This window comes from Strix uralensis, chromosome 3 (assembly GCF_047716275.1).
Source record: "Strix uralensis isolate ZFMK-TIS-50842 chromosome 3, bStrUra1, whole genome shotgun sequence".
NCBI classification, from domain to species: domain Eukaryota; kingdom Metazoa; phylum Chordata; class Aves; order Strigiformes; family Strigidae; genus Strix; species Strix uralensis.
The window spans coordinates 52,173,647-52,201,440 of NC_133974.1; the positions used below are offsets into that span (position 1 = coordinate 52,173,647).

The 27,794-nt window shown below is 35.4% G+C and overlaps 1 protein-coding gene across 1 annotated transcript in view; it reads right to left on the bottom strand.

Annotated features, from left to right (window-relative positions):
- The window catches only part of AK9 (adenylate kinase 9), a 77,530-nt gene that overhangs the window by 32,616 nt on the left and 17,120 nt on the right, over positions 1 to 27,794 (bottom strand). Inside the window, exons 9-18 of the mRNA XM_074864587.1 lie at positions 25,376 to 25,454; positions 23,834 to 23,928; positions 21,790 to 21,929; positions 21,525 to 21,705; positions 20,930 to 21,074; positions 18,749 to 18,868; positions 16,937 to 17,070; positions 16,125 to 16,281; positions 12,058 to 12,166; positions 11,565 to 11,629 (exon numbers count right to left, since the gene is read on the bottom strand). Of these exons, the coding sequence (XP_074720688.1) occupies positions 11,565 to 11,629; positions 12,058 to 12,166; positions 16,125 to 16,281; positions 16,937 to 17,070; positions 18,749 to 18,868; positions 20,930 to 21,074; positions 21,525 to 21,705; positions 21,790 to 21,929; positions 23,834 to 23,928; positions 25,376 to 25,454 (1,225 nt within the window). The remainder of the gene's footprint in view (positions 1 to 11,564; positions 11,630 to 12,057; positions 12,167 to 16,124; positions 16,282 to 16,936; positions 17,071 to 18,748; positions 18,869 to 20,929; positions 21,075 to 21,524; positions 21,706 to 21,789; positions 21,930 to 23,833; positions 23,929 to 25,375; positions 25,455 to 27,794) is intronic.

Genomic DNA, 27,794 nt, shown 5'->3' on the forward strand with positions numbered 1-27,794 from the left:
TTAATATAAATAAAAAATTCACAGATACTACTCATGGTAAACATGACAAATGTGTTGTCATACTTGGTGAGCAAAGTAAAAAAGGGATAGTTTCTTCCACCGCCATCCATTTTGCTGAAAAAAACAGAGGGAATTAAAAACTTGATATTGACGGCAGATATTGAATTTAAAACTTGATACTGACACATTAACAGAAAAGGGGAAAGATACTCATTGTTTCCTAGGGCTGCAATTAGTATCCATTTAGCCATTGTTAGTCCTTGAAAGTCCTGAGAAAAAGTTCTATCTCAGCTAGAAGAAAATACAGGGGCGCCTAGATGACACCATCACCACCTTGTCCTTACTAAATCAACAACAGTCTCTGGCAGCAGCAATGTGGTGTTGTTGCTGCTATTCCCATTCCCTGCACTCATATAATTTTCAACCCTGATTTTCTTCTTTTTCTTACCATTTTTCTTTTGTGTTCTGTTTAATAAGTCTGATATCAGTGCCTTCAGATAACAGACAGAAAAGCAGTTGAGAGCAATGACTTAAATGGTCTGATATAGCAGTAAGTTTGCTGTGACTTACAGTGTATGCTGTGTTTGTCTCTTGCCAGAAATGAAGCTGCAAGAAAGAGCCTGAACAGCAGGATGGAGTGTTTTTCTACTTTGCTATAATCTTCCCCTCCTCTTGTTGGTTCTGTCTTGTTTTGAGTTTGAAAGAGCAGGAACAGACTTTGACACAAGCAACAACAGGTTCAGTCTATTCCAATGAACTTTTCCCGATTTTTACCAGAAGGACCATTACTATATTTTTCCTTATATAACTTCCTACACATAAAAAGGAGAGGTATTACTAAAAATGAAAGCCTTATGTAATGCCTTATGTGTTGAAAGCTTTGATCATTTTCTTAAAAATACAAAACCCCAAACCATTAAAAAAACAGTGTTTTACGGTTAGTCCCTGGCATTAAGCAGGCCAGTGCTCACTATGTGAAACTGTAGCATTGTAACATTCATTTTGAGTTTGCGCGAACCTGAAAAATCCAAACAACTTTTCTGGCTCATGAAGAGTTAGATTGCACTGTTAGAATTTTCTTCTTTAAGAAAACTAGTATTTCCTCCCAGAACTGAATGTCTCTCTATATTCTCTTGTGGACTGTTAAAGAAATCCACAAATGCCACATATAATTTTCCAAAATAGAGCCAGACCAAAAAATGCTATTACTAAGTACAATGTAGCTGGATTTCAGTGATTAGGTACCAGTAAGATCAGCAGGAAACAGGACTAAACATAATGGTCAGAGTAGATATGCTGCCTAATTTTTGTCTAATGTGTTACCAACTAAAGCATCACCTGGAAGTGTCAATAGCAGCTGGGATATGTGAGCGCCAGGAGGACAAGGAACACATATAACAAATTTTTCTGACTTGGATGGCTAAGCTATCTATGAAGCTATTATATCAAAGGTCAGTGCCACTACTGTCTTCTAGAAGAAAGCAATCCTCCAGTGAGTTAATTGACAGAGAGCTAGAATTAGGGACTCCTGTTCTTTTGACATCAACCAAATTTAAAAAGATGCAGGGTTTCAAATACATGCCTCCTTTTGACATTCCTTCATGGTCACTAAGGTTGGCCCCTTGCTAGGTTGTTACTTGCTGTGCCTATTTCTACGACCCTTAATTCCATATATTAAGTCAAGCACTTAAAAGTTAGTATGGCAGTTCTGGGTACTGCAATGTCTACATCTCCTTATGGGTCTGGGTCTTAATGTGCAATCCTCTAGAAAGATAGTAAATTTCTAGATACTTAGGTGCTTTTAAGAATTTTATTCTTCCACTTATTAGGCTGAAACTTTATTCTCTCCATACCCCCATTTACTTCTACTATATATGACAAACTGAGATTTGAAATAAACCAGGCCCTCTATGACAGTTTGTACACTGGCTCAGGGACCTGAGGGCACCCCTGGGCCTGGCCTGTCCCTGCCCAGGCCCCTGGGGCTCCCCGCTCCGCCCATGGCCCAGGACCCCATGTCAGCCCCGCAGGGCTGTCAGCCCCTGTCCCAGCAATGCCACAGCAGGGCCAGTCTCCAGCTCCCCACAGCCCTTCCCAGCTGTGGGCTCTGCTGAGCTGGGCCAACATCCCAGCCTGGCCTCAGCTCGTCCCTGTCCCCAGGGAGGTGCCCAGTGCTGCCCTGCTCCTGGCTGGGTGGGACCGACTCTGGCTGCCAGGTCCTGTCCTGATGGCCATGTTATCACATTGTGCTGCCAGCTCCCTGTTCCTTTGGGAGCAGATGGCCCTCACAGTGTCCTGACATGCTGTCCCCAAGAGGAATGGAAAAACTTTATTTTAATTGAGCCACTTTTAAATAATAGGTTAACAAATAAACAGTTTGGCAAGTATTTTGTGATCTTTTATAACAAAGAATACTTAATTCATTTCCCCTCTTTTTTTTACAGCTTTGAACAACACAACTGTTAGACTGACACCTCAGTGGCTAGCCTTCCCTCTATTTGAATGATTAGTAGTCTAAACATACACCAAAAGTGCAAAAGGGCATACCATTAAGCAGAAACACCTTGCAGATTTCAAATAGTCTGATCTTGAATTAGAAATTATTTTTTTCTTGAATATGTTTATAAACATTTGTATTATACTAAACTACACATTCATTTTATATATGTCATTACGTTACCCCCTGAAATGACACTTCTGTCTCTTGTCATTATTCTAAACAGAAACATGAAAATACCTTCCTTTTTATGTGCATTAAAAGATGTTGCATAAATGGTACAATTGATTATGTTGCATTTTGCAGTGATGTATTCCAAATGGGACAGATGTAGCCAGCTAAAACCTGCTTAAATTTGGGCAGCTCTAATGCATTATGTAATGATGATTCCATTAGGAACACAGATTTTAAGAAAATAAGCAAAGGATACAAAGCTAGGTTTCACTAACTGCTTTTTGCACGTGTTATCCCTGGCATATTCACACTGTAGAAATCACATGTGCTGCCTTGTGAACCACAGCCCAATTCAGAGCAGTAAAGTATGGAAGATGGTAATGTATCCTGTCTGGATCTAGCCTTCAACAGATTGGTTTTAATAGTCCTGCCCTTTAAAAACCTCTCAGTTCTGAGTAGGTCATGAAACTTTGGAAATACACAGGCAGAATAATGGATTTAAATGAAGTTTTGACACCATCTGAGACAGAATATTGAACATGGTAACAAATCCACTCAATAGAGTGCTTCCCGTATGAACCTTAATCTCAGGAATACAATTCATGTTATACCTCTCCTCGTGGGCCGTATTTAGCAAATGATGGACCAGCATGTGTTCCAGCTTTGATTCTCTACTCTAGGTGCATATTTCCATCAGATTACCTCTATCTGAGAGATTTTTGCTTAAGGAAATTTATCCAGCAGAATTATTGCATACTTATGGAGCTTTTAAATGGATTACACAGGCCTAAGCAAACTGGAAAAACTCACCTCTGGAAAGAGGGGAGAAGTAACAAAAGGAAAAAGGATTACGCTCCTAAGGAAAAGGGACAACCCCAAAATTGGACAACCCAAACATTATTTGGTTTTCAGGTATTTGAACCTTATTATGACAAAAATGTGCCTCCCTGGCATTTGGTTTGTTTCAAACTGGGTCTCAGGGACTGAAAATACTGAAAATATTTTTAAGTAAGGAAGGCAGCTGTACCTTTGCCATTAGTTATAAGTTATTCTGCTTGATTTACGCTGAGAAGTTATTTTTAAAGAAATAAGAAACATAGTCAAGAAAAATACTTGACAGTAATGGTTTAAAAATAAATGGATCTGAAAATGCAAACACGCTTCCTTCAGATGAGGTGGCAGTCTAGCAGTCCTGTTCTTAATTTCTTTTCCTTATCACAGAGGTGATTGGAAACAATCCTCCCCAGCCCTAAATCTGGAGCTTTCATGGGGAATGCCTATATGGCAATATCTAATATTATTCTGTTTTGTGTTTTCTTTGCCTTTACTGAGCATAGTTACCATAGAGACAAACAATCCTCAAAGGATTTCTGCCTCCACATTCTCCAAGTGAGTTGCTGGGGAAGGAAAGGCTTTAATATCTTTTTTTCCAGTGTTCTGCTAGTATTAGATATGACTTGTTCTGCCTTCAGTCCATATTCAGCAACAAAAAGATGAAGAAATCCTTCTTTCCTCCCCTCTCAAACCCTGTCAAAGGTGAGACATACACCAGAAGCCAGCGTGTCTTCTTCGTTAGTTTAACTATCTAATTAAACAGAAAGGCAAAATGTAGGATAACTCTGACACTTCCATTCCTTGGAACTGATATGTATTTCATTTTGAACATATTTGCATTTGTCTTTTTGAAACAGACCATGTAGTTTGTTTATACAGACCTTTTATTACTTATAAATATATGCTGTCAAATAATTTTCAGCATATTACAGTGAAATGTACTAGTAGACAAACTTATATTGTGTGTACTGATTTATGGTGTTTGGAAAAAAAAGCATTTAGGTTTACAGATTAAGTTGATTCTAATGCATAAAAATGTGTATATTTAACAACTTGCTATTTAAAATAAAATGTTTTACGCCGATTTATTTCTCTTCTGGACTTCAACATATTCTAAAAATTCTAGTAGATAAAAGCTAAAATGTGTATTTTAAAAACTAAAGCAGACTGCCTCCATTAAAGATAAGTCGCCTTCAAAGTGGTTTTGAGAGAAGGTCAGAATAGGATTTCACATATCTTTTCATTAGCTTCTGACTCTATGAAGTTCCATGTGCTGCAGAATTTTACCTTATACCAAAAGAAGAGAACGTGACTCTGTGTAAAATCTAGCAAGCTGTTAGCAGGACAATGGATGATTAAGGGAAATACAGAACGCATTTCGATCATTCTCATTCAAAGTTAAAATTAATCCATTCCCATTTTTCCCAAGATCCCTTGGCACAAGTAATGGACTAGTAATTTGTGATTAATGGGGATGTAATACTAATTTTAAAATGGTCTGTAGAACCGGGTTTTGTTAAAATCACATGTAGGTGTTTCTGAATATTGCGATTTGATTATTTCCTGGGTTTTTTTCCTGGTATTTTCTTCTTTCTACTTTTTCTTTTTTTTTGGGGTCACAATCCATGAGAGTGACATTCTAAAGTTTTTTTTCCTCTGATTTCCCTCCCTTATCACTTCATCCTGTAGAGAGTGCTGATGGATTTCTGAATAGCAGAGGTTATGTCAATCTGGAATTTCATCAATGCTCACTCTATTTGTTATTTCCATAGATCCCCGTACACATTTATTAATTTGGTATTTAGAAAGTAGAGGCAATAGTGGGATTTTGTTGTTTTTCAAAGTGCAAATACCTGGTGCATTATTTTTAACAGGAAATAACAACATGCCTTTAATTGCATTTATAAGTGTTTAAATAACTTGAGCCTGACTATTCCATTACAAACTTTTTTAAGAGAAAAAAGTTAAGGAATTGTATTTACAGCCAATTTTCAAATCTAGTAAAAGCTTGCAGAAAAGGCAGGCATGCAATTCTTGATACTAGCAAGTAAGAAAGATCATATGTGCTACAAGGCCAACCTTTAGGTTTAGATTCTTCTTTATAACCTGCAGAGTCACTGGACTGTTTCTGGGGCATTTGTTCAGTTTCAGGTGGAAAATGCTCATCATCATTCTCAAATTCTGTTGACACAAATAAAATCATTAGTAACTTTTAACAAACTCATTGAGGGGTGATGGAGGCACTATAGAAATAAATATATTTTTGGATCAGAATGCAAAACTTATATTTGATCACCTGCAGAAAAGAAGTTAGCTACTGTAATGCTCAGGGGTTGCACACTGACCAAAACATTTTTATTAATATCAGCTACCTGACCTGTGGGGAAAGGCAGACCATCTATGAGATGACACACAACTGTGAATAAAGTGGAGAAGCACTTTATTCAATTGACTGCTTTTACATAAGAATATTTTCCATTCGTTATAATCTGTGTGTTCTGTGCTCAAACCATGCTCAAAAACAAGACCTTGCAAAAGAGCACACTTGGTGTTCTACAGAAGAGCTCCGATTGGACAGAAGTGCTTCTGACCTGAAGGGCTTGTGCACCTGAAGGCTGGTGTAATTTTCCCAACTTGTATCCGTTGGTCAATCAAAAAATATTATTTTCCTACAAGCCTTGTTTTGCTTATGTCCTTAGGCCATTTTTAGAGTAATAAAACACCACTAGTACATCTCAAGTTATGACTACACAAAACTCAAATCATATTAAACAAGAATGTATTTTAAAATCTGAAATTATGGCATTTGTTTTCATGTACAACTTTTTTTGGCAAAGAAACAACAAACATCATGAAAAACAGGTTGGAAACATTGGATTTCTTATTTATGAGGAATCAGAAAATTTTCTCTTGTAAACAAGCATCATCTTATAAGCTTAGCAGACAAAAACCCACAATCTTTAACATTTGCCAAATTGAGAAAATTCTTCACTTATTCTAGTTCTTTACTTCCTTATACAGGAATCCAGTCAAGCAAAATGAGTTTTGATGCTCTGTAATAAATAAATCAAGAGTCCATCATATACACAAAGAGGAAAATGACATGCAGAAAAATATGTGCAAAATGGAAGACACTTTGTTAAGGCTGTCAACATGCAAGTTCTCACAGGCATACATAACTTAATCATGTACAGTCCTACAGAATTCAATGGAAATAGCTGTGGCACAGGAACTAAGCATATCTAAATTTTTACAGTGTGTCTAAACACTCCAGAGATTTCATTTACAAGACTGGTGCTGGATAGGGTCAAGGAAGAGAGACGGACAGACATTAAACAAAGTATATTAAGAAGATGCCCTTTTTCTTACAGGTGTTCAGAAAGTGACAAGAGCTTTCAGAGGCTGATAGCTCTAATCATAGGCTTTTGTACTTTTTTCTGCAAAGGAATGCATAGCTGTACTAAACCAATATCCCTCAGCATTTATTTCTCTAAATGAGAGTCTAAAAGAATTTAAGAACTGAAGGTATTTGGGATCTAATTGAGAAAGTTGTTCATAACCTTTCTGTTTCAAATTTTGAAATTTCTCTGCCTAAAATGCTGTGATTACAGGTATTAGAATGTAATAATCGTATTTGGCTTATGAAGGAGGGCAGAAAGTGGCTTTGAAGACCATGCAACTTTGCTCAAAGACTGAACAAACTGTGAAGTTAATATCACTACAGTTTGCTTTGAAGTTTGTGTTATAAGTAATTTTCTATCCCTTGTCTGCAGATTAAGAAACTCTCCTTGTTCAAACTCTCTCACAGAAAAGCCTCCAGTTAGAGGTAGGAAAAAAAAAGCAAATCAGGATGCAAGTCAGCCAAGAAAAATGAAGGAAATATTTTCAGAAGCTGTAGGACTGAGCACACATCAACTGCCTGGCAAATGCTATAATTACAATTGATTCCAAAAAGCATTTCTCTTCAAAGACTAAAGAGGAAATGTCCTAACATGTACAGGTTTAATTATTATTATATTTACTTTTCGTTTTTGTTTAAAATATCTTACTGAATTTAACACAATGATTAAAAAAAAAAGCAAGAACATAAATAAAAGCTAAAGAGATGGGTATTGATTCAACCCTCCACCATCTGTAATATGAGAAAGGGAGGGGTTGTGATCAATATTAAAGAGTTTATAACAAATATTGATATTACCAGCTGTGAAGAACAAGCACGGGAGACAATGGCTGAAATTATCAGCTCCAGCTATTCATTTATTTCTTGCAAGAGCTTCTGCCCAAATAGCAAGAGTAGCAGAAGAGACATCAGTGAAGACGGGGTTGAACTAACACAACACTCTGAGCAACTGAAGCATAGGCATACGTGTGCTCCTATTGAGTTTGCTACAGGAAGGGGGTAATCTCTGACAGAAAAGCAGGGCTGAAAAATAAAATACAGAAAATAAAGTCTTAAACCATGACAACTGTTTGCTTCAGTGGATAAGAACAATTGTATGGGATATTTTATTGCTGAAATGTGGCAGGAAAGAAATATGCCAAGTTTTACTTCACGAAGATTGCTTGAACCCACAGATCTACCTGAAGCTGTAGAACTCTTCTACAATGCCTGAAATATATTCTCATGAAGTCATACAGCTGTCTCCTAGTATAAATAGATCCATACTCATGCAAAGCTTCTGCAAAAATGCCTAAATACAGTAAGAAATTCCCAAAAATAATTTAAGCTCAGAATAATTGAGTCAAAGGACATGAAGAAAGATGTGGAGCTATAATTTTCAGCTAGACACTACAAGCAAGAGTTACCACATAAATTGTTTTGTGTACCTTCAACAGACATTTTCAGCATTGAACTTAGCTTCCTAACTCACTTAAATACGTTTGTTACATTTACCCAAAGTCTACTTCTGCATTTACTTTCACTCTCATTAAGACACGTGTAAGTACCTTGCTCATTACTGGAACCATTTTTTCCTTTTAAATATATTATAATCGATATTATAAATTTGAATACGTTCAGTCCTGAAGCAATCCCAGTTACTTCAGTGTCCCACTGAGGTTACAAAAATTGCACTTACTGAAATGCACATTTATTTTAAGAGAAGAGAAGAGAAGAGAAGAGAAGAGAAGAGAAGAGAAGAGAAGAGAAGAGAAGAGAAGAGAAGAGAAGAGAAGAGAAGAGAAGAGAAGAGAAGAGAAGAGAAGAGAAGAGAAGAGAAGAGAAGAGAAGAGAAGAGAAGAGAAGAGAAGAGAAGAGAAGAGAAGAGAAGAGAAGAGAAGAGAAGAGAAGAGAAGAGAAGAGAAGAGAAGAGAAGAGGAACTAGACTATTTCAGTTGGAAGGGAGCTACAATGATCACCTAGTCCAACGGCCTGACCACTTCAGGGCTGGCCAAGTTAAAGCATGTTATTCAGGGCATTGTCCAAATGCCTCTTAAACACTGACAGGCTTGGGGCATCGACCACCTCTCCACGAAACCTGTTCCAGTGTTTGACCACCCTGCTGGTAAAAAAATGCTTCCTAATGTCCAGTCTAAACCTCCCCTGGTGCAGCTTTGAACCATTCCCATATGAGACATCAAAAGAGCATGATTTGGGCTCTGGAGTATTTTTCTGAGTTTTCATTTTTATACTATAACTGCTATATATAAAACCCTCAAAACTGTGAACATATCACTCATATTTTTGTAAAGACAAGTCACATGGGAGAAAGGCTGCAGTCAATGTGCTGAATGCACTACATGTGAAATAAAACAGATGTCAGGCTAGGAGCAGCATGACTGAAGTGTTTTGGTGAGTCAGTATTTGATTATTGAAATCAAATGTAGGCGTAGGAAAACATGATTTTCTCTGAACAAGGACTTATCACGTGTTAAGAGCACAAGTGTGTATATGACATTATTACTTCTATCATTAATAATTGTTTTTTTGATGTACTCAGATCAAAATGAGTTAGATATTCAAACCTAAGATGAACTTAGTTGTTTGAGACAGAGATAACAGAGTATCTGTGTAGAACACTTTATATTTAATACTTTAGAACTTATTCACTGTGGAGATGTGTTTTATTAGAAACTATAAAAAGTTATAATGTTGAATTTTTAAAAAGTTTATATGTAATTTAAAGAACCCTACAAAGCTAGAGTATTTTTTTCAGAGAGCAGGTGAAGTGTTTCCTAATTAAAAATTAAAAGCATGTTATAATATTCAGTCAATCTTATACTACATTTACAACTTAGGCCTTGTTTTATATAGGTAAAATAAATGCCAGGCTGGATAATGACAGAAAGTGTATGTGAGACATATTGACAATACGGAACTTAAGCTTGGCCACAATATTTTTCTACAGAAACCAGTATGTTTTGCTTGAAAGGAAGACAGTAATGGCAGTCTAGGCCCCCAATGCTGAGAGAAAAAAAAAAAAAAAAAAAAAAAGTGGGAATTCATGCGCTTTTTAATTTCAGCTTCAGGCCTTAGGTGATAGTTTAGGCTACGATGGAGAAACCTTCAGATCCCATAGCAGAGGAAGAAAATACTCTAAAGTGCCCAACCTAGTTCTTAATGTAGAGACAGATGTTCATGCATGGTACTTTATCTTGACAGCAGATACAAATCAGACAGCAACATTCTTCTAAGAAAGTAGGCAGTGATGAAAGAAGGCAAAAAGGAAAGTATAACCCTGCAACTTTTTTGACTGTTGAGGTTTGAAAACATTGAAACTAACTGGAATTAATTCTAAACCTCGACCTAACTGACAGTATTGTCTGAGGTGCAAAAATCCAGCCTATTTGTGACAGTTGGCCTGCCCCCAAAATCTCACTTCTCACAGATTATTCACTCCTGCCCAGGGCAATTATATTTTCATTGCTGGAAACAAAGTATAGGACAATTCTGATATAAAAGTAGGATCTTTACAGGAAATAAAGAGTGGCTAAACAAAAATAATATGCAGTTCTGTCAATACAGGAAGAAGCAAAGTAAGAAAGTCTTTACCCATAATATTTTATTAATATTGTTATTAGCGGGGAAACCTCATGTCATACACATAATCCTGTTATTTTTTATGTTGTCAATGACAGATGGGGGAACCCCAATAACCTAATCAGAACAAACATAACCTTGACTTGACTCCCCTCAGGGTCATTAAAAGAGGGATAATGAAGGCATTGTCTGGGTGTGAGATCTATTGAGATGAGTCAACCAGAGAGGCTCTCCCTGGCTGAGGGGGATTACTGCCTATAGGGTATAAGATTTATTAGGGGATGCCAGGAAAAGCAGTTTGGGATTGTGAGGGATTTATAATATTATGAGGCATTTCTGAAAAGGACCAAAGGCAAGGAGAAGGAGAGATCAAAGTGGATTGGGGAGGAACAAGCATGGATAATAGATTAAGAAGAGGATGAAAGGGGAAATGGGAATATGTGCTCAGACTCATTACTGCATGATCCTGGGGACATGGAACTGCAGCAGCCTCACCCCTACTGGGCTACTGGATTCAGCAATTCATAATGTATGTTGCTACCAGATTCAGCAATTCATAATGTATGTTGCTACCAGATTCAGCAATTCTTAATGCATATTAAGAGAGCCACTGCTGAAAGAATTTCCATTCCCCTTTAATTGCTTCAGGCTGAGCTTCTAGGAGGGAGAACAGAAAACCAGTTTTGCAATTTTCTTATTAGCTATTGGCTAAGTTCTAACAATGTTTTCTAACTTGTGAGGGGATACAGATTTTTTGATGAGTAGAAAGTTTCAATACAGTTAATAATGCACTTAGAAAAGTTACTAAAGGAGATAGAGAGTCCTGTCCTTCAGATTTATTGAAAACTGTAACTGTGCTGGCTGATTTAATACACACCTCTATTCTGTAAAGTCCATTAAGAACGACACATAGAAATGAGTGCCTGAATCAGTGAAGGAAGCAAAGATAGTAATATAAAGTAATTTTTCTAGATGCTGAATGTAAAAAGGAAATCAAAACTGTAAAATCTGAATAAAAACCAAATTGCTAAATTATTTGAAACACATAATTAGATAAAATAGAAGTCAAATGATATACACCTTTCTCCTCAGCAGCCTGTAGAGATTCATCTTCCTCTGATGTCAGTATTTCTTGCATTTCTCTTCTATAAGTAAAAGATTATTCGTCTTAAGACTTAGATAAATACTACTGAAGCAAGTTCCAGATATATTAAATATAAAGTAAAGATGTGAAAATATACTGTTGGGAATTGAAATAGAATCTGGGTTGTACAAAATAAAAATCAAATATATTTTATCATCTAAAATGCTATTGTCTCATTGCATCAAAAGACTGGACTAAAGAAAGGCTAATAAAAATGCATTTAGCGAGAGAATCTTCTGCCACCATATTTACTGATCTAAATGAGATATTCCTCACAGTTAACACATATTGGATTATTTCCTATACATCACAACTAGTCTTAATGTTTAGTACATTTGTGTTGATAAATGCACTGATACCTTTAACACAAAGTAAGGCTAGAATTTTCTTGTGCTCACTTTATACATTCAGATATTTGCAATATTTTACCTTACTTCTTCTTCTTTCTTTTCTAATGCTTCATCTGTTAGTCTTTTCAAAATCTTAGAATTAATTTCATCCCGATTTGCTAAGTATGTTCTGTGTAGTATACAGGCTCCTGCAGTACAATTACAAAACACTAATGAGTTTTATGCATCTGTATAAATCTAAAGCTATTTGAGTTAGGAAAATTATTTAATAAATGGTAGACAACTTTCTTACTTCTTTTTAAGGCCAAGAAAAGGCATATATACCATTGAAATGTTGTTATACTGTTGTTTTCTCAGGTTTTAGAGCTTTGTTTCCAATTTCAAGCACCTAATAAACTGAGTCTGGGATATGGGAAGGTTATGATGAAGGCTATAAGGGGAGACAGCACTGAAAGGACTTATCTTATATTTTCATATCTCATGCATTACTCTGGCATTTATTTTGTGTGTATGTGTACGAAGAAAACTATGATGAAACAAATGAAAAACATTAAAATAAAAATACAAATAATACCTACACTACTACAGCTGGTTGACACAAATGAAGAATATGCTGTTCCTACTAGGAACACTACTGCCTGACTGACTTTAGCAAATAGATTTATGATACATGGCTGTGTGGCTGAAATCCATTTCCATCAGTGGGGGTATGCCAGTTTATACTAGTTCAGGGAATAGCTTACAAAATAATGACTCAAAACACTGTGAAACTGTAAACTCAACTACATTATTATTTAAGCGACAGAAATTAGTGGGAATCAAATAAAAAGTTAACGCAACTGCCCAAATGAAAAAAAAAAAAAAATAAAAAGAACAAAATGAAAAAAAGATTAGCTAAATTCAAGGAATCATATCCATAAGTAAAAAGCTACTCTTTTAGCCAAACCATAGAGCAGACATTATGATCTTGTCTCTTTTACCTCTCTTTACTCATACTTGCTCCTTCCGTATCTCATGTGATCACTATCATCAACTAACATAAAATGTATTTTTATCTAAATTTGAACTGTGACAAACATATTACTTAACTGTTAGGAACATTGGTGTTGATTTGAAGCAGATTATAATTTTGTGTGAACGGTTTATATTTTAAACCAATACTTTCAATTAAATGTATTTTAAAAAAAGGGATGGTGAGTGAAGGGAATTTTTTTAAGACGTGGTTTGTAAACTCATCTTTAGATAATTCTGTCTTGGTATTCTGCAAAAAAGTTGTGAGAGTTTGCAGTGGCTTTGCCTGGTGGCCCAGGCATGCACTTTCCCATCTTTGTGTTTTTTCACTCTATTATGAAAAGCAGCAATGCCAAAGAGCATTAATTTACTTAATTATTCAGAGTCCAAATGACATTGAACTGAAGCAAAGCAGCTTTAATTACAGAATTATCATATGCAGAACATGCAGAAAATCACAATTACTGTACTATAACAAACCATTCTTTCTTCCTTGGGTACCAGCACATGTGTTTCTCACTCAAAGGATTCAGGATTGTTTCACCTGATGAAGGATTTCAGCATTACTTGATCAAATTGAGCAAGTGACCTACAAGCCTTTAGAATAATGGATAATAAATTAGCAAAGTCCTAAGTGGGTGGCCTGAGAATATCTGCTACTGGTATTAACCAGAAAGAAGCTTGCGAATGGAGCAGGTTTGTAGGTTGCTCAGCTGATTCTGGTTGAAAGAACAATGTTCTTGAAATATCCTGTTTTAATGCAACTGGAAATCTGTTAAGAAAATCTCTGTGCCAGTATTATATTTCAATTCAATTTGTTATGATAGGCTACAAATAGTATGACTTGTATTCAATTAGCACATGACTTGTTTCAAGCCAAGACAGTAAAAATATATGCTTTATTATTTAATGTATGTTAATTCATTTCCTCCCACTAGTGAATGAAACTTTGAAGAAAAATATGTTGTCATTGATTCATATGAAAGCCTGATACATCTCCAGCGATAAAATTAGGGTATAGGCTCATTATCATCTCAAATACATTACAAATGGGAATGGTGGATTTCCTTCCAAGCCTGAAATCTACTTATACATAGGGTCAAATGGGTTGTAATTAAGAAAACAGTCTTTTTTGCTATGTGATATAAAGACTATAACACTGGTAGTTCAAACAGAGGTACTATTAGGGTTGTGAGCACAAAATTTAAGTTTCATGAAGGACCTCTCTAACTTCTAGGAAAGACTTACACTGATGCTCTAAAGAATCTGCCATCTATCAGACTTGAGAAACAGAAGGTGTTTGCGTGGAAGAGATGGCTACCAAGAGTATAAAATAGGTTGTTCAGATTAGAAAAAATAATTGAGAGATGGGTTTTGAGAACTAGTGGGAATGGCAGAAAGGTGTACATTGCAGGAAGGAAGCACATAATTTGAAAGCCCTAGAGAGGTCTTAATTTGAAAGCCTCTGCTATGGACTCCCAAGTTCTTCCCTTCCTGAAAGAAAAAAATGGGGCAGTTATTACTGACCAGTTTTCAACATGGTTCCCATGAAGAATTATCTATTCACAAAGTGTCTGATCCTGAAAAAAGCCTTTCAGGGATGATGACACAACCTATTCTTTTATCCAATTAATTCAGTAACTTGTTAAATTCTGAGAAGTTAAGAGAAAGTTAATATAATTCTAAAAGCATCTCTCCCACCTCAGTCCTCTCCCTGCAGAAAAGGCTAGAGCTTGACTCCTGACGTTTGTCATTTAGTACACTGTATTAACTTTACATTACTGCATGCCAATTACATGAGTAAGGTGCTTTTTGTGGTTGTAAGAAAGGACAATGCACTGTGTCCCAGAAACTAGCTTCATGAACATTTCAATACATTTGGGAAGTAAAGATGAGGCATGGAAATGCAATTTGTCCTTAAGGATCTTTCTGGAAGTATCTGAGATGAGGTCTTCCTGAATGATAGGAACAGCAAATACAATTTTCTGACAAACACTGGATCTAGAACTTTCTCATAGAAATGTTCAGTCTGTATTTAGTCTGTATACAAGCTCCAGCCACACTAGAAGACTTTTAGTTAAGATGTTTAAGGTGTTACAAAATTTCACAAAGCTACATGACCAGGTAGTTTAGGTACTATAGCTGAGTTGTGAGGATGATTAGCTGATCAGATGACATGCTTCTGAAAAGCTTTTTTATTTTTTTTAAATAAGAAATCTGTTCTGAATCAACTGTGTAGCTCAGGATTTGCTTAGGTTGATTTTTATATTCAGGGACAAGGGTTTGGAAAGCTTTCTGGACTGACTCTAATATTGGGCAGTTACTGCGCTTTCTTGAACTAAGTATGAATAGACCTATCATTCCTTCCTTGAAGGGAAGTTTCTACTACTAAAAGGCCTTTTGATAATGGACTGGATTGAATAGGTAATGATCAAACATTGCCACAGGGCAGTGAAACTTGCGGTGTGGTATGAATCAAGCAGACATAATCCATTAAGACATGATTTGGCAGGCAAAACTTTTAACAGTGTATGATCCTGCTCAGTTTTTCATGCCTGGTACCAACCTTCCCTCCTGCTTGAAACAATAAAGTAAAAATCCCTTCCTCTGAATTCATGGGTACTAAGCTATTGTATCAATCTGGATAAGAAATTGCTCAACTTTTTTTGACCCCAGGATGGGGAACAGGATACACCTGCATACAAGTATTTCACCCTGCCTTTTCTCTCAAGCAGAGAATGTTCATATCTATAACCTGATTTTGCAAGTGGGGAAACCAATGTGCAGGCAGGGAAATTTGACTGAGCGCCACATCACAAGCTGGTGGCCAGCCAGACACAGAATACAACAGAGTCCAGTGGTATTTACTGCTGATTGTAAATAGAATTATAGATGGGAGGAATTTTCTTTACTGCTTTTGTAAAGCATTTCTGTTTTAAATTCTGTGTAATTCCCTTAATCCAAATTATAAGAATTTTAGGGTACCCTTGTTGATTCACTGGATTCTTCCTTCTCTAGACCCTGAAACTTTATAAATGGGAAATAACTACTAGTTTTTCTTATAAATGTGCTTTATATAAGATATCAACACAGAAAAAATAAAATATTAAGTTTCACTAGTGCGCATTTACTAACCATCTTTTTCTGTATCCTTCAGACAGACAACAGTGTCGGGTAAAAGTCCTTTTTCTGATAAAGCTGACCAATGGTTTACTGACAGAGGGTAGTTATCCACTACCCATCCTCCTTTTTCTGGAGCACCAGGAAACCTGTCTTTGTTCTTCTTCATAAGCTGTTATAAAATGACAGATTCAGTGACATAAAAAGACTAAGATAGTCTGCTAGCTGTTCAAAAAGACTGCATCATACCAAATTATTTTCTAAATGTTATGATTTTTCTGTATTGTCATTTCAGGCCAATAAAAAGTAAATGTATATGTCCAAATGAAATAAAACCATTTTAAACAAAAAGAAATTAATGTCCCAGTGATTTATAAGGTTGCCTATAAAGAATTTAGATTCCAGTTTCAATAGTTACAAACCAGTAAACAAATTTAAAACAATTCAAGATTCTTGGATAAAGCTGCATATACAATTCTTTTCAAACACTCGTATCTGGTGTTGAACTCTTTAATAGTGACTAAGAGTATAAGAATAGGGCAAGCATGCAGTGATATTTCCTTCAGATAATTCTCCCAGTCTTTAACAAATTGTAGTCCAGGTACTCTGCAAGACAGAAATATTTTGTATACATAGTGTAGCCCTCAATAGATTTGTCTTTCATGATCTTGCTCAGTCTCTCCTCAATCCTATGTAAGCTTTCAGACTGATATAAACTAAACTCATCTTGCAAATGGAAAAATTAAGAACATATATCGATAATGTATAAACTGTTACAGGTTGCTCTTAGAAAAAAGTGCTTTGCTATATAGTACTTGGTGTTTTACCTCTGCAATAGCTCTCTCCAGTACTTCAGCATATATTTCAGGCGACAGTGTAACTTCGGAGACTGATGCACTTTTAAGGGCTTCTTCTACTATCACTTGAACTTCTGGGTGGTCAGCAGTTATCTCTGACATTCCTAACAACATAGATTTTTTAAAGTGCTTCACAAAATTCTGAAATACTTATTTCCTCTGGTCAGGAATAACTGCTAGGCAGTTAAATCCAGCCACTTCATAATTACAGTGCAGCAGTCATTTTAAGCAATATTACACAATCATACTGAGACAGAATCAAATAGCAGTTCTTCTGAATGCAGTTCTAGAGGGTATTTCATAAAGATAGGTTTTAAGATCTTGGTTTGCTCTCTCATTACAAAAAAAAAACCCTTTTTACCTGTACAGTATTTTCTACCACTAAGTGAAATAACGGTTCAGTATGAATGGAATGACATTTGTATATTAGAACAGTCAGGCACCCGCAGCACCTGAGAATTTCCTTTGATTTGATTTATCTTCGATTCCTAAATCGAAAGGTTGACCAGGCTAATTTAAGAATCAATACAAATCATCAGTCAATCAAGACAGTATATTGTCAACAATCAAGAAGCCTGTATTCTCTAAGATGCGCAAAATGTTCATATTGGATCCATATTTTGTTATTAATTGCTGAACAGTGGACAGTAACCTTTTAAAAATTTTGTAAGGAATACTCAGAGTTAGTTCATAGTTTTCATACTAATTTGATAAAATTTGGTGAAGAACTGTTTTAAGCAAGTGCAATATCTACTATGTGAAGAGTATAATTTTGAAAAAATGCCATATTTACTTTCTGTAATTGTGCCAAGATTTTTCACTGATTGCGTTGATACTTTTTACATGCACAGCTATACACATTATCGGGTTATTTTTGCCAAATTACAAGCTCCCTGGGAAAGGGACAATATCTTACTAAGTGTTTCCACTCTGCAAAAAACCTCAACGCAACCTAAACCCAAAACCAAACAGACTTTACAGCTAAAGATATTATAGTCTACTTCTCCAGTTCAAGAAATAGCTCTCTCTTTAGTGTTTTCCTCAATATCTTTTGCTGGTATAGAATGCCATAAACTAAAGGAAGAATATAATTGAAGGAAAAAATGTTTTTCCTTAAAAAGACAAATAAATCTGTAAAAACTACTTCACATTTATTTAATTCCCATTTTAGATCCTTGTAAATATATTTCATTAATGTCTATTAATTGGATCTATCTAGTAATCTATCTTCCTTATATGAAATACCAGTCCATTCTGTATGAAAAAAATACTGTTTGTAAACCATGTCAGGCTTACAAATGTATTTCATTTGTTTAAGTATATTTCAACAGGTTAATTAAAACTTAGCATACTTTTAAGTTTCTCATATTCAAGTAGCAAAAACTCCTCTCTTCACTTATTTTTTTGTTTGTGTGTGAATTAATACCTGTTCTCCTTATCTATTAAAAAATTCTGAAGCAGTCTTATGCTATAAAAAGATATGTATGTAAAAAAAATACCAAAGTTTTAATCAAAACACATGCTTAGCTCCTACAAAGGTCAGTGGGAGTTCTTCCCCTGTACACTAACATGGTATTAATGGGTTAATACCTTTCAATGTCAAAATTAACCATTTCATTTTAGGTTTCTCAAAACCGCAGTATCAGCAACAAGGAAAAAGTTTAAAGAAGTCGTACAAGGGTAAATGAGGAACAAAATAATATTATCTTTCACTTGTTAATTTTCAAGATGCACTGAAGGCATGGAATGACATGCTTAAAATAGCTAAGATTTACTTTTTACTTTTTTGGATGACGGCAGATTTTATAGTAGTCCCCTCTTCAAAGTTTATTCCCTCTCTGGTTTCAGTGGGTTCTTCAGAATCATCTGCTTCTTTGACATTACTATGTTCTTGCAAGTCTCCTACAGTTATGAAATTGTATTAAATTCACAGAAAACTGTATCAGTAGAAAATCCTCGTATACAAATACTTCATCACAAAATCCATCTGATGAAACCAGCTACATGTCAGCCTTCTCTTCATCTGCAGCTTCCCAATCTGTGGAATCCCCCAGCACACCTCCTAGGAATCACAAGCACTTTTCCAGCCCTAGTGAAGGCAAGACTCATACCCATCAGCCTGTGAGACACAAATGGCTCTCTAGCAGTACCCATTTTCATATGCTTGTTCCTCCCCTTAAAAGAGATGAGAAATATGACAAAAGGCAGAAAAGACTTTAAAAATACCAAAGTGCTGAACACTTCTTCAGTTTAACAGATGTAATACCCTCCCCTGTTTTCCCCCCCTCTAACAGAAAAATGTGGTTCTGTTTGAGCTGGATGTCATCTGAGCACATTAACAGACTGGGACCCTCTGAGTGTGTATATGTTACCTTTTTAGTCTGAATCAGAAGAGTATGTGTTAAGTGAATCTCCCGATCCTTCCCATGCTTTGGTACACACAACAAAGCAGGCTTGGAACATGCAAACTAATTGATTCCTTCCAGATACACATGTACTATGCTGAAACCGTTAAACGTTCAGCCCATGAGATCACAGTACAGCTAATCTCGAAGTCCTCTGTGCATGACATGGATATGGAGTCCTTAGCACCAACTGCTTCAGTCTCCTGACCTACTCTGACAGTAGACAGAAACTCTGCAGACTTCAGTGGTGTTTCACAGACTCACTGTCTATCCCTTAACTGAACTTGGGAGCACTCAGGACAGTCAGGGGGCCATTTAACTATTTAAACTGATAGATGTCTTTTGCATAATTTTTATTGATTCTCTGTAATTCTCTCAAAAGGCAGAATTTACTAGGTAATTAACTAAATAATTTCCTTAGGAATAGGAAATAGTTTCTGAAATAGTTACCTCTAGATCTAGATTCAAGCTTCCAAAAATATTTAATTTCCCCTTCCAAAGCTTTCTTACTTTCTATGTCCGTTTTCATCCTTCATCTGTTTGTAGTTCTGTTTTGCAATAAAATTGCTTGAGCTCTCCAAGGTTATTAATTAAGTTCTCATTAATTTTAGTATGATTTCAAATACCTGTCCTCAAAAGTAGTTACATAGCCAGGAACTTGGAACATAACACTGTTTAATGGTTTTAATTTTAGTGTCGTAGTTCACCATTATTTTTACTGCAACACCAATGGGGTTTGTATCACTGTCAGCTTCTATGTTTTGCAACACCAGAGAAATATACTGACTTCTTGTTAGATATGTATCTACCCATGAGTAGATCAAATACGGTGATTCCTTGCTTAGTTGAATAAGGCAAAATGGCCTGATTGATTGTCCATTTGAACCATAACTAGGGCTAACTGGAAAAGGCAAATCCAATTCAATGAAAAACTTTAATTTCAAAATTTTAGTTTTGAAAAAACCCACTAACTTTCCTGCAAAAAGAAAATCCAAATTTTGTTCAAAAAAATATTAAAAGACCATGTTATTTTCAAATTATTTTCTGAATTCATGAAGCTGCAAAAACCTCGGCAGCTTAAGAAGTCTGAATGTGATAGAGCTGGAGAGTCTTGTGAATATGCCATCTGAGACATCAATACTTGCAAGGCTGCTCCAGAGTGGAAAATCTGTAGACTGTGGGTTCACATCAGCCCAGCTGACAAGCTGCTTTCTTGAAAATTTCAGTTTTGCAGATATCTAACTTGTCAGAAAGTCATTCAAATGGAAAGTTTCCAACCAGTATCAGTCAGAACCAATTTCTTCTTTCAAAAAGAGCTCAGAAAACTCCTTCTTCCATACTCATGGCCCTCAATATCAGAGGATTTGTATAGAATATCAAAAATATTGAATTCTCCTCAGCTATTCCCTTCACTGCATGTTCTTTTAGTTCATATTTAATGCCCAACAACTGTAACAACTTCTGTAATATTTTAAAAGTCGAAATGACAGTGATTGCTTCAGTTAAATAACCTAAAGCAAATAAGATAGCTTCAAAGACCATGGAACACCTTATCCACCTGATTCTCTTGACTGGTTTTCTAATTCCAACCTATTTTTCACTGCTGTTATAGCTTTTTCTACTGCATCCCTTCGCACTTGCTCAATGTTTGCTTCTCTTGATTCTTCCATATGTGCTTGAATGAGTTTGGCCATATCAAGAACCTAGTGAAATGATTTGAAAAAAAAAAAAATCACAGAATAGAAATATAGCACCTGATCGAACTATGCAATTAAATGAATTTGGAAAAGCTCTACAAATTTCAGAAAAATGTACATATAATTCAAGTGCAGGGGTTTTTTGTGGAAAAAATAATTTCTAATTTGCATTTACATTTAATTATCTTAGATATTCATGATTATTCTTATGATATTCTTGATATTCTTATGCTAAGACAAATAACTGACACAAATATATGTCTTGCAGAGAGGGTAAATAAAAATATTTTTTAAAGTTAGCTACTTTTATATAGAAGTGAATTTCACTAAATTACTGTTTCCTCTGTAATCCGTATGTTTGCAATTGTGCATGTTAATAACAGGACTAATAAGATGCTTAACTGATTCTCAAGCCTCAGCTGATACCCTTATTACATAAGACATTTATAAACCTACCTTTCCTTTATATTTGTGTGCAATTAGGTTACAAATAGTTGTTCTTCCAGAGAATGGAGGACCAAATACTAGCACTTTACAAGGAGGAAGTGGCATTGGTGGTAACAGGTAAGGCCGTGGATTTAACATAAATGTTTTCAATGCCTCTGGGGATGACAGTATGTACATTTTCCCTAGAAAACTTAAAACAGAAGAGAACCTAATAGATATAGACTGTTATCTTATAAAATAGAGATACAAATAAAAAGTATCAAATTTCACTAACCTGACAGCCAAGTCTGGGTTTCCCATTACAATGTCACCTTCCTTTAGAGCCACAGGACATGCTTGCCCCCACCTGCTTCTACGCCATCGATATCTGTGTGCTATTAGTTTGTAAGATGACAGAACCCGGAAAAGTTCATCCTGTTTATTAAAACAGCAATAACTGCATATGTAATTTTTGTCTGAAGCTACATATGCCTTGTTCTTAACATTTTTTTTAAACATTTTGTTGGAAAATAAGCAAACCTTAAAAGAAAACCACATCACGCTTTTTAGAATATTTTTTTAAAATTACATATTTCTGAATTGTAGGACAATTTTAAGGAGAAACTATTTAGTATTTCAACTTTATTTAATAAAAATAATACTTAAAATAGTTCCTGTAGGCTTCATTTATTATTTTCAGAAGTTTAAAACAATGAAGAGGTACAAATCAGCCATTTATTGAAGATGACAGAAAATGGTGAAGATTTCTTCTACAGGGGATGAAGAAAGGATCATGGTCTTTGTGGGAGAATAGCAAGGCCAAATTATCTCATTTAGGCATGCAGAAATGTCATGTGATAGCAGTAAGTTTAACAGACCTTTTATAGAAGGTGAATAGTGAGTGAATCCCAAAATTTATGGTGACTAAATTATTCAGAATAGTACAGACAACTGCTGGCTGTGAAGAACTGCAGAAAGACCTTCAGAATCTAGGAAGCCAGGCATTAAAATAGCAGTTTTACACAGAAAATGATGAGTTGTCATTGACTGTCACTACTCAGGAATAGATCTTGGAATTATAATACATACTTCCATGTAAACATTTGGTCAATGCCCAAGAGCAGTCAGAAAACCAACCTGAATGTTTAGCAAAGACATAATAGAAGATAAAGGTTTATTATTGTATAAATCATGCACTCATCTTTACTGCTATGTGCATTCTGCTACCCTAATCTCAAAAAGTACACAGTAGAATTGGAAAAGTTTCAGAAAAAGGTAATATGGCCGATCAATCACATTAAAAGATTTTCATGTAAGAAGATATAAGATTAATTAGACTGGAACTCCAGTCCAGGAAAAAGACAGCTCATAAGAACAGGACAGAAGTCTGAAATCATGAGTTATTAAAGGGCAGATACAGAGAACAAAACTATTTACTGACTTTTGCATATCAACAACTAGAGGACTCTCAGCTAAAAGGTGGCAGGTTCAACACAACAGGAAGCAATTCTGTATATAATGTCCAGTTAAGCTGCAGAACTCCTTGCCTCAGATACTGTGGGATGCTAGAAGCTTACACACAGACTGACACAAACACACAGGCTAACTAAATAATAAATACAGATGACCTCTGACGCAGAAAGTCCTTCACTTGTGAATTTGTCAGGGACTGAGAAAACAGAAAAGTGAAGGGAGCGGTGTTTCTCTGAAAATGTGTAGCGGGGTCTCCCAGTTACAGTACTGTTCATATATTCAAAGTTGTGTTTCAGAAATAGATAAGATGACTGCAAGTGAATATAGGTGAAGACATTTATGCAAAGACATGTTTTTCAGTTTTATTTGGAAGGGACACAAATTATAATTGTCATGATTCAGAAACATTCAGCACTAATTTGTCATGTTCCAATTAATTACAGGAAACAATGTATGTAATTTCAGCTATGCAGGATGTTGCTAAATTAGTATTAGCATGCTGTTTTTCATTCAGGAAGAGTAAAGACTGAGCTAAAAGTCAGCTGCTGAGATTGTTATCCTTTGGCCAAAGTTTTTTTATTTTCTTGGAAGGAATTAATTCTTCCTCGATTGCTAAAACACTTTGTTCAAAAATTTATTATAATAATGACAGACTTTTTTCTTTTCATACTCTTCTAAGTGGATTACAGTGCCAGAATTATCTTATATTCACATTTCTGGAAAATCGAGGCTCAAAAAATGCTCCTATTGCAGGGTAAAACAAAGTGGTTGTTGTGAAACAAAGGTGTAATATAAGATTACAGCAGAAAATAAAAAACATTTTAGTAATTATTACAGTCAATCACATTTTACAAAAGCACACTTACATTTTCCAGTCCCTCCAGTGTTTCTTCTTGCTGACTTTGAAGTCTAGTTATAGGAGCTCCATTTCGAACACCCAGAGATTGAAGTTGAACTACTACTGACTGAAGAGAAAATAACTATTGACTTAGTGCCAGTCAAAACTGCTTTTGTGATCTAAAAGGAACCCCAAAGTATTTTTAAAATCTTAACTTATTATTTATATAATGGCTACATATACACTAAGGTCCAGTTTCAAGCTTGAAGTCAAGCTAGTTGTTGAGCTGAGTTTTAACAAGCTATTTGGTAAATACAGGCAGTGCAAAATACTGTCACAGCCTTTTTATCTCCTCATTATGCTGTGAATCCCAAGCCTTCTAAAGGAATAGGCTGTGAAGGATTCTTTCCCACAAAGCAGTGGAAGTATTCAGATGAACTCCAATCTGAAAAGGAGGAAAGCCTCTTCAGGAGATCAGATTATGCACATTTGGAAGTAATACAACTGTGGGTATTTAAAAAGATACTTAAACCAGATGTCTGCCAACGAGAATCAGATGATATTAAATTTAATTGAAGGATTTCCTGAATGTAATCTTGCTTGAATGAAAGTGCTCTTGAAATGAAAAAGCAAATTTTGTCATGTTTGGACTAGTTTCATAATAGGTCTTTGCCTTACTTATAGGTAAAATGGTTGGAGTCATTACACAACTTGATTGCCTTTACTATACATTTTCTGTTGGAATGCTTATAAACATCATAAATAAGGAAATTTTATGTTCCAACTCTGCAAAATTAGTTGGGTTTTTTTTCCCATAGGACTACTTTGGTAGTAAAGTTAAGCATAAATTGAAATAATACTTACAGAATTATAATTGATTCAATTTGTTTCAAACAACAACAGGGAAACTGCAGGAGCAGCTCACTTCCTACCTTGTCAAAGACAATCTCTCACTTCATTTTCAACCCCATACTTTAGATTCTGATTTGATGCAACTCTTATTTATGAGGCAGAGTATAAGATTATTTATCTTCAATTTTTAACATTGTAGTTTTCTAATAGGGAGAATGACTTGCTATGTTATGAGCTAAAAATCTAGAAACAAGCACTCAGGAGAATTGTTAAAAGAATGAAATGTCTTCTATTACACTGTAAAACAATATCAAAGTTATTAAAAGTTCTGTCATTATTTTAGACACCAGTACAAAATAAGCCAATTCTGTAACTATATCACACAAAAAATGTTTTAATTTCTCATGTTAATAATGATATTTTACACTAATACACAAAATAAAGTGCTAAAAACAGATGGATACAATACAAAAGAGGTTGTAACCTGCCTGAAAATATTTTCGTGTAACATATATGTAAGCCTGGGGGCGGTGCAGTAAATCTTACAATTGTTTTAATAAAGCAACAAAAGCAAGCATTTCAAAGGTCATGTTTTCCAATAGTAATTAAATGAGTTTCATACACAACTTAAAATTTTGCCAACACCTTAACAAAGAAAACAATCCACAGAATTAAGAAATTTTCTAGTGGAGGTTAACTAAGTTGGTGCATAGCTTACTTACAACAAAGAGATCATCTGGTTGTTGATTTCCATCCAGTTCAATAAGATATTGACAATCGTGTTGAGCCATCAAGTCCTGTTTAAGAACAAAGATAGACTTATCAGTTGAGCATAGTTAATCAGATAACGACATTGAAGCTCATTCTGTTCCTATACACATCAAAGGCTGGACTCCTGCAGACTTCAGCAAAACCAAAATTCATTGTACTGACTGTTGTGTGATTTGGTATACTACTTATATAGAATTTGTTTAGCATAACTTGCTAAATTTGCTGCAAGCTGTGAACCTTCATCTAGGTATGTTGAACTTTTACCTAGTCAAGTAAAAGAAGGCCCCAGAGCTGGTTCAAGCCAGAAGACAAGGAAGCTACATTCATTAACGGAAGCTGCAACCTTAGAGATAAGAAAATAAATGGCCTGCCTAGAAACAATGAGGGGACCCAATGAAGAACAGGAAGACCTCAGATCCTAATATGACCACTGGTCCAAACTGTCATGTGAGGAGTGGGGAATTTAGAGTGTAAGGGTATCATTGCCCAGGGATTTCTTTGTTCGAGGTCCCTCTTTGGAGGCACCCTGCTCGAGCTGTTAGTGCTATTAATAAAAAGTACTTTTATAGAGGAATCTATCTTTCAGCTTATCGATTCAGTAGAAACCTAGAGTCGAACACTGCTATGGTGGCTGGCATGTGTAATTTCCGTAACATGATGACTTATAAAATCTTCTGGAGAGAAACTTTTATTTGGTGATGGATAAATACAGAGAGAATTCCAAAATTCAAGTTACAATGGGTTCAGAAAACAGATTAGATATCCTAGCTCAAATGCAAGAGAGCTATAAAGCATCAAGATACAGTAACATTTTGTGTACGAATTCAACTTCTAATTGTCTAACTACCTTAATTCTCTGCTAGAAAATGGTGACAATGTCAATTAACAGATTTCTTGGAAATACCAGCCATAAGACCAATGGTTTCATTTTGGTCCTGACTCTCGTTTTCTGTAAAATTTGAATAATATATTTGGGTTTTCTTATTTTCAATTTTCCCATTAGTAAATAAGATATTAGACTAAAACAGACATCCCATGTCCATTGTTAATGTCTCTGTCTGAGGACTGAGAACACTCACTCTGTTCCTGACAGATGTTGGTCTAACCCCAGCCCTGAAAAAGCCTAGCAAAGGTGACTTCACAACTCTGTAGGTAATCTGTTCCAGTTCTTCACTACGCTTATGGTCAGAGTTCATCTCCTTGCATCTAGTCTAAGTCTTCTATACTATAAATTAAATTATTTATTCTATGTTTGGTGGAAATAGATAATAACTAATTACTTCTTTCTAATACTCTTCAACAGAGAAGATAATAGTTTGTGTTTCTTTTATATACAATGGTTTTACTAGTACATCCATGATATTTGCTTTTGTACAATAGCATCATATATATTGACTCAGTTGATGACTAACTAAAACCCCACAGATTGCAGATTGTCTTCAGTACTGAGGTCTAGTCAATTATTTCACAGGTTGTAGCTGTTCATTAGGTTTCCGCCCTAACGGTAGTATTTCACCCCTATTTCTATTCAATTTCATCCTAACAATTTATCAGGAAATCAAAGTCTGTTCTCCAAAGTTCTTTCTACCTATCCCAGTTCAGTGCAAACTGCACATCTTATAAGCTTTTTTTTTTCCAGTTTCATCATCTCAACCTCTACCTGGGCCAATGATAGACCCCCATGTTCTTTTAATGTATTAGTGGACCACTAAGTATGTTCACTAATACACTGATCATTTTTGAAGCTTGAGTAAGACCTACCAACTAGTGGAATGTGTTGGAAGTGTTGAAGATTGATGCACATGATAAAGTAATTTAATCTAAACAACTTTCCATTAGTTTGCTTATGAGAAATCCATGTGAGATTGTATAATAATTAAAGATACCATATTTTTTGCTTTCCCCTTCACAGCAGTAACAAGTTTGTTACTCTAGCAAAGAACATTATGCCAGTTTTACACAATTTTATCTATAGGTTTATCTAATCCATAGGGAAATTGAAGGGCATAAATAAAGAGTAATTGTCAAGTGTGCAGCAAACATGCGGTTTTTGCAGTTGCTTGTACCAGAAGATTAAATAAAAAACAAACAAACAAAAAAGAACTAATTATCTCTTTAGACCTGTTCTGGTTTTTTTCGGGGAAAAAAAAATGATACGTAGTAAATCCAACTTTCCTGAACACAACAAGGAAAGAAAAAAAAGAATGTTACAACTGCAGAAATTAAATAGGTGATAAAGCAAACGGATGGGCTAATTATTGTGTATATAAATCTGCAGGCAATGAAGCAGGTGAGGAAGGGAATCTATTGGAGTGGAGGACAATGGCTGCAAAGAGCAGATTTCTTACGGGATTGCATCCTAGAAT